We start from the raw sequence: 20347 nt of genomic DNA, 5'->3' as shown, positions 1-20347 counted from the left end.
ATTAACTTCTTTAAATTATATAAATTAAGAAAAAAGATATTCAGGAAAGGAGTGTCTGTTCTGCAGTGGACTGATTTTTCTTCTCCTTTAAAGAATCATCTCTAAGAACTTTAAAATGTGAATAGCAGCACAGTAAATAGATAAAAATAGTCGTCATGTAAAACATCCACATTTTGAAACCCCGGAATTCTTGTTAGGCAAGTTGAAAGAAACTAGTCATGATAAAAGCTGTTAGACATTAGAGAATGTTTTTTCTAACTTTTTTTTTGGGGGGGAGGAGGGAGGGAATTGCCAACCGTTTCATTACCAGTCATGGAGATCTACCACTGTGTTAGTATACATGGGATACTAGCATTTTTACCTCTAGTCACCACAATGATAAAAGTGGCGTTGTTCATCTATGCTAGTGTTCCTGTTGTTGCTGAGAACAGTGCAGTTGCACTTTTGGGAGCATGCCACTTTGTTTGCAGTAATTTCCACCCTAAATTACCAGTTAGAAGCCTGCTTCAATGCAATATAGTAAACAATGAAAAGTTGATACTCAAAACATTGTCATTACTGTTTCAAATCAACAGTGATTGTGGGTAGTCTGTATCAAAACAATTTTATTCTACATTGAAAAATACTTCGTATAAACATGCACCACAAGATGGTGCTATAATTTCTATTTACTGCACACAACACACACCATCTCAGATCAGTAGGAAATTTTTCTTCTCTAGAAGAAACAAATTAAACAATTATTCTTTAGGATAGTGGAGTAGTGGGCTGTGAACAAGAGGTATTTCCAAATAAACTTTAAAGTTGCCATCACCAGTGTAAAAGCTTGCTTCCCAGGGAATCTGCAACTTAAGTATACTGGAAAAAAATGGGAGTTTATTACAAGTGTTTTCAGATCCTAAGCTTTATGAAGTTTATGAAGCAACAACAGATTATTGTATGTTACTCAGTTTGGATATGTAAAAGGAAATCAACCACATATTTATGGAGGAACATATTCATAATGATTATTAAATCAAATAAATCATTTTTACAAAGGAAGAACAAACAGATGTTCCATCTGAAAATTATACAATTAAAATCTTGATATCTTCAACTGCTGCAATGTCATTTTTTGATCTTTTCATGTGAATCAAAGGAATATGAATAGCTACAGCATGTTGTAAAAAGCTTCCTTACATAACACTTTAAATACCCAATAATTTAAAAAAGAAGGATGAAATCCCATCTCTCTACCCAGCCCACACTCACACCTTTGATTTGACTATATCATGTTTATGGAAGTCTTACATCAACTTATGTCTCAAAAGAGAAATTTTATATAGTTTCAAATCATAAAAATGTTGTATGTCTTTGTACACTGGATGGTCTCCATCTGTGCTGCTGGTCTTAAAATGTGTTGGGTAATAGAGCACTAAAACACTCACCACATCTCTCATAGTCAAAGTCTGTGGACTGACTTACACATTTTAGTGTTTAGGATCCAAATGACCCTCACTTTGTCAGTGTTAATGGAAGCCATAATGTGTTGGGGTGCTTTCTGACTAAACCATGGAAATTTATAATTAAAAAAACAAAACAAAAAAGGTACACATTTACAATATGTGCATTTAAGTTTTCATTAAGTCTTATTGAACAGTACAGATGGCAAGATGGTATGTATGAAAGTCTCTTGGGTGCAATATGCAAGTCCCAGCTGGAGTGTTTCCAACAGGATGTAAACCATGGTCCTCAAGCCTGCACTTTAAAAAACATATTACTTAGCACACTGCCAACAAATGTCAACACAAAAATACACCGCTGTAATGACTTCAACTCATGCAATTTTCTATAGCAAAAGGTTAAAATTAATGTAACCATGACACAAAAGGTATTAGAAAACATTTATTCAAGTAAAAATAAAAACAATTTTAAAACAATTATAGTCCTTAAAACTGATAATATATTCAAAACAACTTTAAAATTGTACAAATATACATAATAGTTTTGAGATCCAGAAGTCTAGACAGAAAATTGTCTACGATGTGCTACTTTGAATTTTTCAGCAATTCTGAAGTTTCTTCAATCCTACAAATATTTTAAAAATTGGTTAAAAGAAAGACTAAAACAAACATTTACTACTAATGAATGAAGCTGAAGCAACAAAGCAGCATTCCTGACTTTTTGTTTGTTTGTTTTTACACTGGTCAGGCTATTAGATTTGCTGTTATTTGAGAGACATTTAAAAAATATACATAGAGAAGGAACAAAACTCACAAAAATAAAGTTAATGGAGGAGATAATTGACACTTTGTATATCACAAATTAGCCTTAAAGAGGCTGTCACCATCAGAAAGCTTAGGTTTTTGCAAAGTGGCAGACAAGATTAATGACTTCAGCTTCCTGAAGTAACTCATTTATATGATACAGAAATCTTGTTGAATAGAAGTTTCACTGTGATGATGCATTTCATTTTACTTCAGCAAGTGTAATGAAAGTTATTTCTACCTGTAAATTTTCATTACAAATCTCAGACCCAGCAGTAGATACTGCTTATTATTTTGGGTATCTTTTGTGTGATGCCTGGTCTGAAACTGGTCTAGCTCTTTTCATTTAATAGTTCACTTCCAAGTTTGAACACAAGTTGTATGTAGTTCCAGTAAACTCTTATCAGAAGACAGATAATACTCCTATTAGTTGTCAACCAAATTCTAAACACTCTTTAATCCCTAATTAATACCATTAAGAATGCATTATATTGTTTGTTATAAACCAAAACAGTGACTCAGCCCACAAACACAGAACTGTAAGTGGATTTATTATCCAGTCGAGTCATAAGGAAATGCCACACCTGATGTAGAGACCTTTGAGGTTTGGAAAACATATGCACATTCTATATATGTCTTAGTCCAGTACAATTCCCTACTGGGAAATGAATTCCTGCTGCCCTTTTCTATTACTTACATTTTACTTATCCTTTCCATTCTTTGTCTTGTTGTCTCCTGCAATTTAAAAGCAACATATTTAGGAAATTCTTCAAAGCGAACAATCTTCAGAAATGGACTTTTAACCTGGAGAATTCATGCAAAAAAATACTTTAAGCACTGTTTACATATCAAAAGGATTTTTATGAGACAGACCTAACTGAAGTTTTGCATAGTTTTGCTGTTTTTTTGCTAGTAGTATATACAACTAAAACTAATGCTTACTTGTTCTCTTGACCTTAGAAAGGAAATCAGCTAAGCATTTGCCAGTTTTACTTACCTTTGAAATCTCTGTCAGACCATGATAATTAATGGTTGCGGCTTTAGGAGATGGGTCTGTGGATAATAGTGAACTGTATCCAGACGACTGATGAAGACTCTCTGGCATCTCCTCCTTCCTCTCAATATCTGTGGAGAAATATTCATTTTTAGGTCACCTTTGCCTTTTTGCTCTCTTGCAGCAGGGTCAGCTATCGAACAATTTGATTTACAGTATGTAATAACAGAAGAGAATGCATTGTTTAGAAAGAAAAAGGCTACTGGTAAAGGTCCAAGATGGGTTTATTATATTCTTTTAAAATAACATGAACAGAGTATGCTCAGTATGATGTAGACCAAAAAAAAAAAAAAATTCCAACAAAGATTATCCAGGAATGTTGCATTTGTCATGATTACAGTCAATTGAAACACTAAGGCAAGTACAATTACTGGGAAAAACATTCAATAATAATTTCAGACAGCTCACATTTGTTTTCTTACTATAAACCACTTCTCTTATACAGCTGTGGGATCTTTTAAACTTTAAAAAAAAGTTTAAGCAATATAGTAATTATCTTTATAAACATATTTTACTACAACATGAAAAGCTTTTCCAAACGTTTTTAATTCTGTAAGTGATTTACAGTATAAAAAGCTGACATACAACAAAAATGTTTCCAATAATCTAAGGTTAGTATTCATTCAGCAGAATCAGGGTTTAAACATGTGTATAGAAGTAAGTGCCAGTTTCAATAGGAGCAGAGCTAGGCCAACATATCAAACATATTAGAAAATCCCTACCCTTTGTATCAGGAAAAGCTTGATGCTATCCTAGCATTTAAAAAAAAAAAGTTACTATTTTAAAAACCTGTGGTCCTGAGGAAAGCAAAAATTCCCATTTAAAAAAAGGTGGAGTTTGCTTTTTGGCTTTGTTTTCTTTAATTAAAGCTACAGTCTATGGATCCAGGTTACAAGTCCTGAGTCTGCATTCAGAAAATAACATTGTAAACTGCCCTATTTAATAGTGGATCTCAAAACCTCCAGATGGCAGCTGATCTATATCATGTGATAAAGTAAATCAATTCAAACGTATATATCCCACTAACACAAATTTATCTGTGGTATTTTGACAAAACAATTGTGGGTGTTAGAGCAAGCTTGATATGTAGGACACTCTAGAAAAATATTACAGAGGTAAATGGTGTATAAGATTTAGTTTGCCACTTCACTTATCAGGCATCACAATCAGAGAGAATCTTATCTTTACTCTGCTGTCTACAAAAATTATGTTAATTAAGTAAGTCTATGACTCATTCAGAATAAGATTTTGACTTGAGAAAGATTTTATAATACAGACAGTACCATAAACATGCTGGGTAATATATATTCCTGCACAGAACACTTTAAGGGGAAGTTAAGGCTGTAGGCACATCTCAGAGCTTTAAGTGTATATTACCAGAGAAGACCAAATTGGAGAATTAGGAAACTAAGGATGGATCAGACTTGGGGGAGTGGCAAGTCAAGCCACAGTTTGGGGAAGAAGGAATAGGAAATATGGATGAAGTCTAAGAAAGAGAGTGAGTGAAAAATTTGATTCAGTTTCCCTGGCCTCAGTGATGGGGCTGTCCAGAGAGGGTTATTTACCTGAAAAGATACTTAGTGTGATTTTCTCCTGGATCCCTTTGTACTTAGGCAATAGCTAGCTTCAAAAGCTTGCTGTGTACACCTTCAGAAATTTACTTGGCTATTACCCACTACTTTTTCTAGTATTTTACAGTTTGTTAAAAAAGAAAAAAAGAAAAAAAAAGATAAATCAACTTAAAAAAAAATCACATTTGTGCCCCAGGCCTTTTTTTGAGCTTACTATAAACAAAAATAAGGAAATATGTTTCTCTAATAATTAATTATCATTGTGAGGATAGACACAGCAACACAGGAGAGGGGAGAAAACACAACACATTCTATCAAATAGGAAATGTACATAAAAGCCCCAAAACTAAGAGGGTGATTTCAGGGGCTGGCTCGTACCTGAAACAGCTGAACTTGAAATATAGTTAGTTAGTCAGTCAGTTTTAAAGTTGACAGTGTTTATTTAAACAACTTAAAATCCTAACTGTGACACAATTTTATGCAAGGTTAGCACAAGCTGCTTAAAAGAAAACCTTTTAAGTAAAGAGCATTGCAAACACTCACCAGGAGAAATTGGAGTCATATTCCTACTAGAGGTATGGTCTTCACTCATATTGTTAAATTCTGTAGATAAGTCACTCTGAAACAATAATTATTTTTGCCATTTACAAAAAAAATTCTATAACTTAGCCACAAGTCTTATTTAAATGTCACCTGAGTACTAAGAATTATAATCAAATGGGTGAATATATGTATCTATGTACAGTACTGACCACATTTTTCTAGCATTATGGAAGTAGCTTTATGTGACTACTTCTATGAGTAAAGAATGAAAAATGTGATCCTTTATATTAGTATATCCATTTATATCATTAAAAAAAAAAGGTCAATTCATTAAAGCATTTTGTCTTTTGAAATACCAACTTCGCTGTAAAAACTGAGCCCAAAAGTTTCACAGTGGAATGCCCAACAATCCAGGTGTGATTGGTTGAGCAGGTGGAGTGGTGTTTATTAAAAATACACTGTACACCAAAAGCTCTGAATGACTGACTACTGGTGGCTGCAAGTGCTCTGCTCCTCTGACACTGAGGCTGCTGATTTGAAGTCTATTGCTGGATTTTGTTGTCTAATTTTAGATAATCAAGTTTGAAAATTTTGGCTAAAATACCCACTTGGCTCATGATACAAATGGTAAAAATAACAAACTGTTTTATACATTGTCAATATTAATGCTATATCTGCTCTCTCTGTTATAATGTGACCATTTTCTTCTTCAGAATTAATTTGTTAAGAAAATTAGAAGTTAGTTTTAGCGTTTTGCCTTGACCATCGAGAATTACTGTTTTTTCTTTCAGAAACATGAACTTATGTTTGTTTACTTTAGGCCTGGATCCTGCAAGCTAATCTATGCAGATGGATGTCCCCGCCCTTGTGAAACCCCTCTGGGACTAGAATTGCTTTCATTTCAATAATGCACCATATGAATGTATGGAGTAGGGTGTGTGCGCATGTAAAATGTACGGTCTCAGAGTCACATATATTCTAATACAAAAATTTACATTAAACAACATTATTTTGGTTACATGTCAATAACTCAAAAAGTTAGCAAGTGCCAGATTTACTGCTGTCAATGCAACCTTAATTCTGCCTGCTAGCATCCATCTTGCATGCTAAATGATGTAGAGGTCCTGTAGAAAAATAGCATATGATCATGTAATTGAAGACTGTATCATAAAGTGAACGTACAAGGGGCAGAATTAAGGTTGCAGTGCCAACTTTTAACATAGATTTTTGTACAGAATTTCCTAGTTTGATTTAAAGTATAAAAAACCCCAAAAACCAAAAATAAACCATGCCCTCCACCATTGTGAGTGATCAGCAAGGTTTCAACTCTGAACATTCAGCACTATACCACAAATCTACCACTTGAGCTACTGGGCTAACTACATTAAGTAGCAGCAGAAGGCTATTACAGTGTGTGTGGGCGGGGGGTGTCCCAAGTGCTGCATGGGCATAGACCCCAGCTCTCTTTCCTAACCCCTCCCCTGGAATTTGGGAGCAGGTAAACAGTAATTACTGCCCTCAGAGTTGGGAGAAGTTTGGACTGGCTTCCTCTTCCCAACCCTTTCCATTGCAGCTGCCTTGAGAGCTCCAGGTATTCTCAGTGCAATGTGTGTCGCTGCTGCTTTGATGGTAGTGTGGGACTGGTCTCAGAATGTTCATATTATTTTGAGATTTCAGAGCTTCTCAAAAGAAGGTTGCAAGAACCAGCTCCTTCTGTACTGAAAAATAAGCAACCATGGTGCACACAAACTAAATCAAACTTGTTTTTGTATACTCCTGCTCTTACAACAAAAGTCTAGACTAAAAAGAAACACAATCTGGTTAGATGTTTTCAAAAAATGGTACTACTGTTAAAATATTTAAGTGGCAGACAAATATGAGGCTAGTCTAAACCACAGTACCATGCAAAATAATGAATATTTATCTATATTTATCTATTGTTTTAATTGGATTTAGTGGTATTGAAAAGTTCCAGATTAGCAGGCATTTATCAAGCCACAGAACAGGTAGAGCTGGGCGAGCTGAGACCAGGGGCAAGCTTCTCCACACTGTCTCCACCACAATGTGCCTCAACAAGTGACCTGTGAAAGAGAGGGCAATTCTCTTTATGCTCATCCAATCCTTGGCTTCCTGAGAGCACTAGCAAGGGTAACAAACTGTTAATAGTGGTTGTGTGATTTGGACATTCACTGAGCAATAAGAACAAATTCATCCACAATGACTGATTAATAGACATAAGATGGTATCACATTTCTGTCATTACTGACCTGAGACAAATTCAAACATGATCTAGAATTGAAAAGCTCCATATTCAACTTTTGAGCCACTGAATTTTCTTTAAAATGTTACTAAGTGAGCATCCTGAAATACCACAGAGAGAGATGGCAGCTTTCCTCATTTAACCCTCCAAAAAACCTCTTTTAGATAAACAATGCATTTTCAATAAATGTAGAATGAGAACCAGATTATATGTTTATAACGACATCTCCAACTTTCTACAACCAAACAAATGATGTGACTGACTTAACATTCTAACATGTCTGCAAGAAACTGCAGCATCAGTCAAGTATTTTTTGCAAAAATTTTCAACTTTTGGACAGCTTTTCACAATAACTGAAGTATTCTGAGGACTGTAATTTACAGCATTACAGGAAGATCCTGAACACATACTCACAAATATACTGTGCTGTGAACACTAGCATTATATTATATTATATTTATTAGATAGATAGACAGATACCCCTCAAAAGCTTTAAAAGTTAAAAAAAAAAATACACTACCCTGACGAAAAATGCTGATTTGCTGTAGCATGTTAAACATACCCAGCATAGTGATGTTTACCTAATGTTACCAACAAGGAGTGAAATGCCAACCACTAAATCAGAAATCAATAAGATGATGATAGATGATAAGCTTGCCTAATGAATGAAGTGTTTCCCACAGTACTGAGCAAACCATCTGCTGAATTTTCATTCTTAATTTTGCATCTAGTTTCTAGATGGCTTGCCTGAAGATATGAAATACTGCATTTTTCTACAATCAGAAATGAAGATGTCTAGTGTTAAACCCAGACAATGCTAAACAGAATGAAAGTCTAACCTTTTCAAGAAGCTCTTGTAAAAAGAGTCTCTGTTTTCAAAATATAATATTCCTAGACTTGGGAAATTAAACAGTATTCAGCTTCATAAGTGGTACTTTGGCTGTCTCACATAAATTATTACAGTTACAGGAAGAAAATCCAACAAGGTAGGATGAGACAGTCAGAGTAAGAGAAAAATCACATGCCACTAAACAGGCTGAATTTTTTCATTACAATAGCAACCACTCAAACAGTAATTACATTCCTTCAGTAAATGTATTAGTACCACATACTAACACAGTGGCTATCATTGATAAACTGCAGAGCTATTTCTGTAGTTCCCTCAGGGTCTGCAGGCTCCTTCTGGGAAACTCCATTACAATGCACAGTGCTGCTCCATAAGTCCTGAAGAAATAGCTGTGCGCTTTTCAGAAATAAGCCACTAACGTTTTTTTGGATGAGACAGAAACAGGGGGCCCTGAAAGGGGGAGAGAGCACAATTGGGAGAGAGGAGGAATAGTGGGCTCATAAGGAAATTGAGACTTCTGTCTTGTTTAAAATTTTGTCATGTGATCATGGTCACACATTACCTTACAAATGGTAGATATTTTAATTGCTAAATATTAGTACAGATCAGGGTAGAGAAAATGTTTGTTTTTAAAATAAAAAACATTTTAAAATTGAAATTAAATACATTTTTCTTTTTAAAAATAAACCTATTGACAATGAAATTTGGAATTACAAAAACCTACATCAGGCTTAACCTTACTAAAAATATGTTAAAATCACTTAAATATAATGAAAAGGAAGTATTTAAGCAGCACATGTTTGCTTCTGAAGCTTGGAAGAAAGTCAAGCCTCTGAAGTGGTACAAGTCACCTGGAACAATATAATTTGTTGAAATGCTAACCTAGCTTTTGACAACAGTAACTTCTTCTGTAAGTACAGAAGGAACACTTTTTCCATTTCAATTTATTCAACAATTTCAGTTTACTCATTAGGTCATTAGAAGTAAGTTGAAGAAGAGGAAACCCTTTGCTTTTCTCTTCCAATGTACAAATAAAAACAAGGTGTGAGGATGAGATCTACTAGCTCTAAAATCTTGAAGGATATGGTGACCGGAACCTACAGATATGTCTATATAGCAATTAAACACCTATGGTAGGGCCGGGTCAGCTGGCTCAAGCTCAGGGGGCTCAGACTACAGGACTGTAAAACTGCTGCATAGACACTGGGGCGCAGGCTGGGGGCCAAATGGTAGGATCCTTACCCCAGCACCCAACCTCCAGCCTGAGCCAGGACATCTATGCAGCAATTCTATAGGCCTTGTAACCCAAGTCCGGCAAGCCCAAGTACTGTAACTACAACATTAAATGAGTTATGTTCCTGAAAAATGCGACTTTAGCGAAACGATGTTAAGCGAATCCAATTTCCCCATAAGAATTAATGTAAATGAGGGGGTTAGGTTCCAGGGAATTTTTTTCCACCAGACAAAAGACTATTTTTAGTCTGTGTGTGTGTGTGCGCGCGCGCGCACGTACACACACACACACACACACACACACGTATAAATTTTAAACGAACAATTTAATGCTGGTACACAGTGATGATGATTGTGAAGCTTGGTTGACGTGGAGGAGTCAGAGGGTGGGATATTTCCAGGGAATGCCTTACTGCTAAATGATGAACTAGCAATTGGCTGAGCCCTCAAGGGTTAACTCTCACACTCTACTGTACAAGGCAGCAGGAAAGGAGGGAGGGAAGACAGACACACTCTGAGAGAGAGATGTGCATTTCCCCTTTAAGTATGAAGAGTAGGGTCAGAAGTACACTGCCTTGTTAATTAGATCAGCAAGCTGAGACCAGACTGCAGCTGCAGATGTTGCTGCCTGGAAGCTCCCTCTGTCGTGTGTCTCCCTGCTCTATGGAAGATGGGGTAAGCGGGGTGCAGGAGCAGGGGGACATCCTGACATTAGCCCCCCTTTTTCTGACAAACCCCCCCACAGCAAGCAGGAGTCTAGCAGCTCCAAGGCAGAGGGCAGAAGCAGCACATGGCAGTGGGGGGAAGGACAGCTGGAACTGCTAGCCTGCTGGGCAGCTGCTGCACAGGGAACTTAGGGGAGCAGGGAGCTGATAGGGGGCTGTCGGTCCATCCTGGTTCCAACCACCCACCAGCTAGCTCCACTGGGCTGCTCTTCCTGCAAGCAGTGGACAAAGCAGACAGCTGCCAAACGATGTTAGAAGGGAGCATTGCACAACTTTAAACAAGCACATTCCCTAACTGATCAGCAATGTAACAATGAAACAACATTAACTGGGATGACTTTAAACCCTGGTCTACACTGGGGGGGAGGGGGCGGGGGGAATCGATCTAAGATACGCAACTTCAGCTATGAGAATAGCGTAGCTGAAGTTGACATATCTTAGATTGACTTACTTCGCCTCCTCGCGGTGCGGGATCGACGGCCGCCGCTCCCCTGTCAACTCCGCTTCTGACTCTCACCCTGGTGGAGTTCCGGAGTCGATGGGGAGCACGTTCGGGGATCGATGTATCGTGTCTAGACAAGATCGATACATCAATCCCCAACAGATCGATCAGTATCTGCTCATCTGGTGGGTAGTGTAGACGTACTATAAGTGAGGAGTTACTATAAACTGACCCAGCCCTGTAGCCATGGCCTGGGTTTTTTATTACAGTATAGATGTACTCTACAAGTCTAAGAAACAATCACTTCAATTCATTAACTATAGATTATACGTCCTTTGTTTCACAATTTGCTTTTAAATGCAAAAAGGTTTTGATTAAAAAAAATTCTTAAGTATTTAACTAGCAAACACATTTTACATGCTGTTTAGCGCATTTTAACTGCATTCCAATTTTCATCTAAATGTATCTTGATACAAATCACAAGTAAAAAATTAATCTAGTAGAAAAGAATTGCCTCATTCACTATTCTCTAACAAAGTAGTAAAAATTAAGAATTTGAATAAATGTATGTCACGCTTTATAACTATTTAAATGTGAACAATTACAGTGTATCTCCTTGTTTAGCAAAAGTAGTACTAGATTTCATGTAAAGGCTACACAGTAGAACCTCAGAGTTACGAACCCCTCAAGAAATGTTCACAACTCTGAACCAAACATTATGGTTCTTTCAAAAGTTTACAACTGAATATTGACTTAATACAGCTTTGAAACCTTACTATGCAGAAGAAAAATGCTGCTTTTAACCATCTTAATTTAAATGAAACAAGCACAAAAACAGTTTCCTTACCTTCTCAATTTTTTTAAACTTTCCCTTTATTTTTGTTGTTTATGTCTAGCACAGTACTGTATCTGCCTTTTTTTTGGAGGGTGGATAGAGGAATGGTGGGGAGAATGTGTCTGCTGCTGCCTGATTGTGTTCTTCTGGTTCCAAATGAGGTGTGTGGCTGACTGGTCAGTTTGTAACTCTGATGTTCGTAACTCTAAAGTTCTACATATTTAGTTATATCCATCAAAATATTGTTTTGCATCAACCAATGAGAATCATCCTTTCTTTAGGCAAATAACATACAAATGCTAAATAAGATTAAAATTCCCGGTTTAAATCAATCCACCCTGCTACACATTCCACTTCCCAATAAAATAGAAACTTTATGGTAAAATATACCTTTTTTGACTGCAATAACAGTTCTGTTTCAAGAAGCAAGACCCGGCTCAGGAGATTATTCCAGTCCTTCTCATCTATAATCACCTTCCCTTTCAGTCTCTCTTCTAAAACATGTAGTTTATCTTCCATCCAATTTAGCTTATGAAGTTTTTCTTGGCACTCAGCAAGCTGGCTCTTTAGCAGCTCGATTTGACTATTATCTTCTGTGGCCTGGAAATAAGAATAAGAAGAGATTTTACTTTCTCTAATTTTAAGCAGAAATACAATTGTACAGACATGATAAACTCAACTGAAGAAGCACAGAACATTTTCTCTTCCCCACTAGGTCATTTCAGCCATTGGGATGAGTTACATTTATGAATGCTTTTTCCTTCAGAAATTGCTGTAAACTGCTTTATGCAAAAAGTATGCACATTAGAGACACCTGCCAGAAACCAGCCAGCTGACTCTGAAGTTGTGGGGTAACTGGGGATGCTTTATATTGAAATAATATCAAGAGAATACCAACCACCACATAACTATTCCCACAGGTTTGTTGTACCTCTTCTCCCTTTACCCTGTTTTTTGACCATCTGGTAAGGTCTTTTAGGAGAGGAAAAAACATAACCCATGGGGCAGGGACCCTTCTTTTTTGTGCTTGCACAGCACATTGGAGACACTATTGAAAATAAATAAGATGTAGTAAGTCTAAATTGCTACTCATGTTAGAACTCTTTTTTTCTTAAGTTGTACTATTGTACTACCAATGTTCTCTACACATTTATTATATACTTATAGATCAAGTTTAATTTTGAAAAAAATAAAAAAGATGTTTGGAAGCCACTTAGGCTATCATACTAAACTCTACATTTTAAAATTCAAAATTCTTACTTGTTCACACACAACTTCCAAAACATCATCAACTACACAGGATTCTTCTTCACTATCTTCATCTACTGGAATGGCTGTATTATAGCCATGCACATTAACTTCGCTATCTGGGTGACGTTCCACTTGAGGTTTCTTTGTATGTAAAAAAAATAATCCACATGTTTGATTTATTACAACAAAAACATTCTTGCCAACTAAATGCACAATGTTCTGCATTTAATTATTTTGCTTTTATCTATACACCCAAGCAATCTGATCTCACCCAGTTGTAAGACAGATCATGAAAGATTTAAACTGTGAAAAAACGGAGTTATACTTGATACTCTTTTCAGAGTCATATGGCCCATCACCCTTATTGCTTCCACATATTTAAAGTCAGAAACATCTCTCCTTTTCCTCGGCAGCCTGTTAGAAAAATAGCTTGATTAGGTGGTTTTGTTTATTTTTAGTTTTTCTAGGTAGACTTATTGAGGGAAAGCCAAGTCAAAAGATCAGTTTACATTTCTTTCTGAGCACAGCAAGGTCTCTTACCTCTTGCAAGAGTTCCATAGTGTAAGCCCTACTCCTCTGAATGTTCTGACTTCAAAGGCTCATAAGTCTCTCTCTCTACTGCTTAATAATTTTATTGTTCCAACAGAACTTAGAAGTCACAGTTGCGGAGGTAAGGGCATGCTCACTGGTAGCTAGGTCCAGGCCTATGAAGGGGACACAGACCTTGAACTATACTCTATTCAATGGGAGCTGGTTGAAAAAGCAGAACACCAAAGTGATGAGCTCATGGTAACTTTTGTGTTTTATATTAGTTGAACTTTTTCAAGGGTGTTTGGCTTCATTATAAGGTACAAGTTACAATAATCGAGTGTGGAAGTCAGAAACACATAGAAATGAAAGCTGGAAGGAAATTTGAGAAGTTCTCAAATTCAGCTCCCTTCGCAGAGGCAGCTCCAAATAAACCTAGACCATTCCCGACAGGGATCTCTCCAACTTCTTCTTAAAAACCACCAATGATGGGGATTCCACAACCTCCCTTGGAAGCCTATTCCAGAGTTTTACTTTTATAGTTAGAAAAGTTTTCCTAATATCTAATCTAACTTTCCTTTGCTGCAGATTAAGGCCATTACTTCTTGTCCTACCACCAGTGGACAGAGAGAACAATTGACCACAGTTGTTTTATAAAACCCCTTAACATATCTGAAGAGTGTTATCTGGTCCCCCATTTAGTCTTTTCTCAAGACCAACCATGGCCAGTTTTGTTTGTTTAAACATTTCCTCATAGGTCAGGGTTTCTAAATCCTTTAGCATTGTTGCTCTTCTCTGGAGTCTCCCCAATTTGTTCACATCTTTCCTAAAGTGTGGTGCCCAGTATTCAACAATACCCTAGCTGAGGCCTTATGAGTGCCAAACAGAACAGAAAAATTACTTCCTATGCCTTACATACAACACTCTTGTTAATATGCCCCAGAATATTAGACTTTTTCGCAACTGCATCACCCTGTTGATGCACATTCAGTTTATGATCCACCATTACCCCGAGAATCTTTTCAACAGTACTAGCACCAAGCCAGTTATTCTCCATTTTGTAGTTGTGCATTTGATTTCTTCTTCCTAAATGAAGCACTTCACACTTGGCTTTATTGAATTTCATCTTGTTGTTTTGGACCAATTCTCCAATTTGTCAAGGTTGTTTTGAATTCTAATCCTTTCCTCCAAATTGCTTGCAACCCCTCCCAGCCTGGTGTCATCTGCAAACTTATAAGTGGACTCTCCACTCCATTTTCCAAGTCATTAATGAAAAGATTCTTGTGGACCCCACTGGATATTCTCCCCCAGTTTGACAGCAAACCCTTGATAACTACTCTGAGGAAGATCTTTCAGTCAGTTATGCACCTACCTGATAGTAATTTCATTTAAAAGCAGCAAAGAATCCTGTGGCACCTTATAGACTAACAGATGTTTTGGAGCATGAGCTTTCGTGGGTGAATACCCACTTCGTCAGATGCATCTAAATTTCATTTAGATCGTATTTCCCTAAATTTGTTTATGAGTATATCATAGGGTACTGTGTCAAAAGCCTTACTAAAATCAAGATCATGTCTAATGCTTCCTCCCTATCCACTAAGCCAGTAACCCTGCCAAAAAAGGAAATTAGGTTGGTTTGGCATGATTTGTTCTTGACAAATCCATCCTAGCTATTCCTTATAATCCTATTATCCAATAGGTGCCTACAAAGTGATTTTTTAAATAATTTGTTCCAGTATCTTTCCAGGTATCCAAGTCAGCCTGACCAGTCCAATTGCCAGGTCCTCTTTGGTTCCTCTTTTAAAGAGAGGTGCTGTTTTCCTTTCTCTAGTCCTCTGGGATCTCACCCTTCCTTCATGAATTCTCAAAGATAATTGTTATTGGTTCAGAGATTGCTTCAGCTAGTTCCTTCAGTCTTGTAGGATAAATATAATCAAATCGCCTAGGCTTGATGAAATTCAACTTAGGTAAATATTTTTAAACTTGTTCTTTCTCTATTTTGGCTTGTGTTCCTTCCCCCTTATCAATTGTGCTGAGTATCTGGTCATCATTAACTTTCGTGAAGACTGAAGCAAAATAGGCATTAAACTCCACAGTCTCCTTGATGTTGTCCATTATTAGCATTCCTTTCCTCTAAGTAGAGGACCTATTTTTTCCTTTGCTTTCTTTTAGTTCCAATGTAATTTATAGAACCTCTTCTTATTACTTAGGTGAAACTCATTTTGTGCCTTGGGCTTTCTGATTTTGTCTCTATATGCTTATGCTATTCTTTTGTACTCCTACTTAGCCAATTATCTATGTTTCCTCTTTTTCTAGAATTCATTTTTTATTTTCAGGTCATTGAAGAGCTACTGAAAAAGCCATATTGGCCTCTTACTAGTCTTATCTTTCCTTTGCATTAGAATAGTTTGCAGATGTGCCTTTAATAGCTGAGAAACCACCAGCTCTCTGGAACTCTTATTCCTTAGACTATTTTCCCCATGGGATCTTACCTATCAGTTATTTGAGTTTGTTAAAAGTCTGCTTTTTGAAGTCTACAGCTCTCACTCCTTTCTTTTATGAAATGGTAAACTTCATAATTCAAAAGGATTGCTTTCACCCAAATTGCCTTCCACCTTCAGGTTTGCAACCAATTCCTCCCTGTTGGTCAAAATTAAGACTAAAATGGATGCCCCCACTTACTTCCTTCACTTGTTGAAACAAAAAGTTGTCCCTAATACATTCCACTTGTCCCCACTACACTTCAAGAATATATTGGAAATTTTGTGTTTTGCTGTATTACTTTTCCAACAGATGTCTGGGCAAAGTTCCCCATTACTATCAGGTCTTGTATTTTGGATATTTCCGTTATTTGTGATAGAAATGCCTAAATCCACCTCCTCTTCCTGATTTGGTTCCCTTCAAGGACATCACCCCAATTTTCCCTCTATATATCTTTACCCAGATATTTTCAACTAGGCTTTGAATCAAAACTATGAGGAAGCAAGAAGACAACATTGTTTATATTTAGCTTAAAGGAGATGCAGAGCTCGGTGTCTTTCATGCACCACCTGCACTTCAGCCTGTTTTAAGAAATCTCTCAGGGTATGTCTACACCGCAGTTAAAAACCTACAGCTGGCCCATATCACCTGAGTCAGGCTTGCAGGGATTGGGCCAAGGGGCTGTTTAGTTGCATTGTAGATGTTCAGGCTCAGGCTGGAGCAACAGCTCTAGAATCTTATAGGGTGGGAGTCCCACAGCTCTGGCTGCAGCCGAAGCCCAAATGTATACACCACAATTAAACAGCCCATTGGCCTGAGCCCCAGTTAGCTGCAGGTATCTAACTGCAGTGTAGACATACCCTTGATGGCCTCCTATTGGCAACACGATAATAAAGGGAAGAATCATGTGCATTGTGGGACTCCAGAGGTGATGGCTTTGGAAGCGGAAGAACAACTGTCCATGATGACCTTCTGATTTCACCACAATAAGAATCTGAGCCATTTAAGTGTATTTCCATTTTCCCCTGAAGTCTCTTGGAGACTAGACAGGTGTACTAGGTGATCAATAGTATCAAGTGTCACAAGAAGTTTAGCAAAATGAGTAGGAATCTATTTCTCTTGTCTATGATGGAAGACCTACTCCTGCCCAGAGCAATAAGCTCTTTTCCTGTATCATGCACTGACCAAAAGCCAGAATGAAAAGGATCTAGAACACTGGCAGCCGAAAGGTAGAATTGGAGACTTCTCTGCTAGCTTCACAATTAGCATGTTTTAAAAAGAGTGGTAACCAATGGTCAATGGTCTGCAGAGTTGTGAGTATCAATCAATGGTTTCTTCAATGCTGGTTGATTAATGCATATTTTAGTGTCGCTGACAGATTCCTCTCTTCAAAGGAGCTGTGGACTATCTGTCCATAGGAGTCCCACGTGTTCCCCGTTCTACTTTATCATACAGAAAGGGTAGAGTCAGGTTGTAAATCATGCCAGAAGCAGGTAATCCTTGTGACGAGGACAGATTTTAACAGCAAGTGATGCTACATTCTGCTATTGAGTAGAGACTGTCTGGATTTACTAAACAATTACAGTTCTGTAAAGTTCTGCAGGGTGTAACTTTGCTGCCTTGGGGGAGGTGAGGGAGGGATAGCTCAGTGGTTTGAGCATTGGCCTGCTAAACCTAGGGTTGTGAGTTCAGTCCTTGAGGGGGCCATTTAGGGAACTCGGGTAAAAATCTGTCTGGGGATTGGTCCTGCTTTGAGCAGGTGATTGGACTAGATGACCGTCTGAGGTCCCTTCCAATCCTAATCTTCTATGATTCAATCTTCTATGAATAAGAGTAAAACCTCTTTGCCTCCCTCACAGTACACCTCTACCTTGATATAACATGACCCAATATAACACAAATTCAGATGTCAAGCAGTGCTCCGGGAGGGCGCTGCACACTCTGGTGCATCAAAGCAAGTTCAATATAACACGGTTTCGCCTATAACGTGGTAAGATTTTTTGGCTTCCGAAGACAGCGTTATATCAAGGTACAGGTGTATAACAGTAGCAGAGGTTAGTAGATCAAACATATTATACTGAGAAATGTGTTAAGAAAACACATTTCCAGATTTGGCAGTATATCAAAAAGCATTTCTAATAACAGATTATTGTAGTGTTACTTACAGTTATATTAGAAAGAATTCAAACCATATTCATAGCCCAAGTTCTACCCACCATCAATAGATTATGCATGTCTTCATATTATGTTTGTCCTTCTCCTTTCTTTCATATCTGATCACCAATGAAACAGTTAAATTACAATGATACTTTAAATACCATCATTAGACGTCAGTGTGAACTGAAGCAGAGCACATTTCTCAGAGCCACTCTTTGCATCTGTTTGCATCTTGTTTTTACACTTATCTTCACAACTAAAGTTTTTGTTTATTTTAAATGGAAGCTTACATTCTAGGAAGGTACTGGCTTGCTGAACAACTGCAGATCAGCCCTAATCTGATTTGTTAATATCACTAGGGTCAAAGAACTTTAAACTGTATACATAAAAAAGCAAAACTATTTTCTTTCTATTTTCATACCTGCTGAGAAATCACAGTCCTGCAAACAACAGGATCAGCAAGAAGTTTCTCACAATTTGCTTGTGACTCAGATTTTAAAGACCTGGTTTTTTTTCTTGTTTGAGATTTAGCCTTTAAAATAAACAAAAAACACACATTAGCAAAGTTTATTTTACGGGGGAAAATGATAGTTAAAAATTATCACTGTATGATCCGATTGAATATCATACATATGAAACAGGTTTGGATTTTTTCATTATAAAATATTGACTGAAAAAATATGAAATTAAGAATGCTAATAATGGCTAAAACAAACACTTGAAAGTGAATCTAATGTACATACATTCTCAAACCACATTTTGCATATATGAGATTGGGTCTAGCCTGGTCATGGATATAAAAGAAAAAATAGTTGTAAGGTATTTAACACTGATTAAATAATAGGAAAATATATCCTTATAGTTATATGGGTCACAAGTTATAAATGCATAGAATAGAACTTCTTAACGCTAGCGTTACATGCAATGATTATCTATATCAGGAGTGGCCAAAATTACTGATCCTCTGAGCCACATGCGATAACCTTCAGAAGCTCGAGACCCGGGCATGCCTGCCAGGGTTCAGGGCTTCAGCCCTGCAGAGCTCCTGCTCTGAGGCAGGGCTAGGGAATTCTGCCCTGGGGAAGGCATCTGCCAGGGCTTCAGCCCCAAGCCCTGGCAGGTGCCTCCAGCAGGGCTGAAGCCCTGAGACCTTTCCTTCCCCTTGGGCAGAAACCCTGAGCTCTCCCCACACCGCTGACTGGTAAGCGGAGAATGGGGCAGGGAGACACGGAGGGCTCAGTGAGCTGCACTTTAACTGAGAGCCACAGTTTGACCACCCCGACCTACATCCTACAAGTTTGTATGAAATAGGAACAAGTTTCAAATTACTTTTCTGACAGGAACTTACCCATACACCCAGTATCAACTGATGTGCTAGATTTCTTACCTGCCCTAATACTAAATAGATATATATTAAGATCTATATATAAATAAGACCCAAAATGTGTATTGTGAAATCCAACTAAAACTCACATACAAGTAGTAAGAATATATACAGACACACAATTTGTTGCAGATGTTTGTTTCTGAACACTATACTGTTAGCGTCACACTTTTCAGAAAATTTAAAAAAAAAAAAAGAAAATCTCAAATGAGCAGATGTTCGATTTTTGTTCCTATCTACCTTAACAGTTTTTCCAGAAGTACAATGAACTATTTTGCAATTATATTCTTACTACATCCAGAAGCGTAACAGAGTACATGAAACTTACTGTTAATAGTGTGAATTTGTTTATCTTTGCTTGAAATTTTGTCTGTTCACTACAAAATGTTAGTATGTCTATGTCTGTGGTTCTGAAACTGGGTTGTGACCCCATTTTAATGGGGTTGCCAGGGCTGGCATTAGACTTGCTGGAGCCCCATCTCCTGGGGCTGAAGCCCGAGTTCCACCATGTGGGGCTGAAGCCAACGCTTGAGGGCTTCAGTCTTGGGTGATGGGGCTCAGGTTACAGCCTCCTACCCACCTCAGGGCTGAAGCCCTTTGGCTATGTTCCACATACACTCACACTCAGGGCAGCAGGGCTTGAACGGGCTCAAGCTTCAGTCCCCCCTCCTGGGGTCATAAAGTAATTTCTGTTGTAAAAAGGGGGTTGCGGTGCAATGAAGTTTGAGAACCCCTGGTCTAGGTCATTTGGCTAGCGGCAAGTGTAGATATTTAGAATCACTTAAATATC

At 37.5% G+C, this 20347-nt stretch overlaps 1 protein-coding gene across 10 annotated transcripts in view; it reads right to left on the bottom strand.

Annotated features, from left to right (window-relative positions):
* Window positions 1-586: 586 nt before the first annotated feature.
* CEP44 (centrosomal protein 44) overlaps window positions 587-20347 on the bottom strand; it is a 44917-nt gene continuing 25156 nt past the window's right edge. For 6 of the 10 annotated variants that reach the window (XM_050945382.1, XM_050945377.1, XM_050945375.1 and 3 more), the window contains 7 exons: window positions 18595-18705; window positions 13017-13148; window positions 12147-12356; window positions 5415-5490; window positions 3244-3371; window positions 2944-2981; window positions 587-1742 (listed from right to left, as the gene is read on the bottom strand). In XM_050945382.1, the coding sequence (XP_050801339.1) occupies window positions 1622-1742; window positions 2944-2981; window positions 3244-3371; window positions 5415-5490; window positions 12147-12356; window positions 13017-13148; window positions 18595-18705 (816 nt within the window). In that variant the 3' untranslated portion in view covers window positions 587-1621. Of the gene's footprint in view, window positions 1743-1869; window positions 2068-2943; window positions 2982-3243; window positions 3372-5414; window positions 5491-12146; window positions 12357-13016; window positions 13149-18594; window positions 18706-20347 lie in introns of those variants that run through there. The other 4 variants (XM_050945383.1, XM_050945379.1, XM_050945384.1 and 1 more) reach the window with 2 other exon arrangements.

Source organism: Gopherus flavomarginatus, chromosome 3, assembly GCF_025201925.1.
Source record: "Gopherus flavomarginatus isolate rGopFla2 chromosome 3, rGopFla2.mat.asm, whole genome shotgun sequence".
Classification (NCBI taxonomy): Eukaryota; Metazoa; Chordata; order Testudines; family Testudinidae; genus Gopherus; species Gopherus flavomarginatus.
Note: the sequence above shows the minus strand (reverse complement) of the source record. Positions and strands in the feature narration are given on the sequence as shown.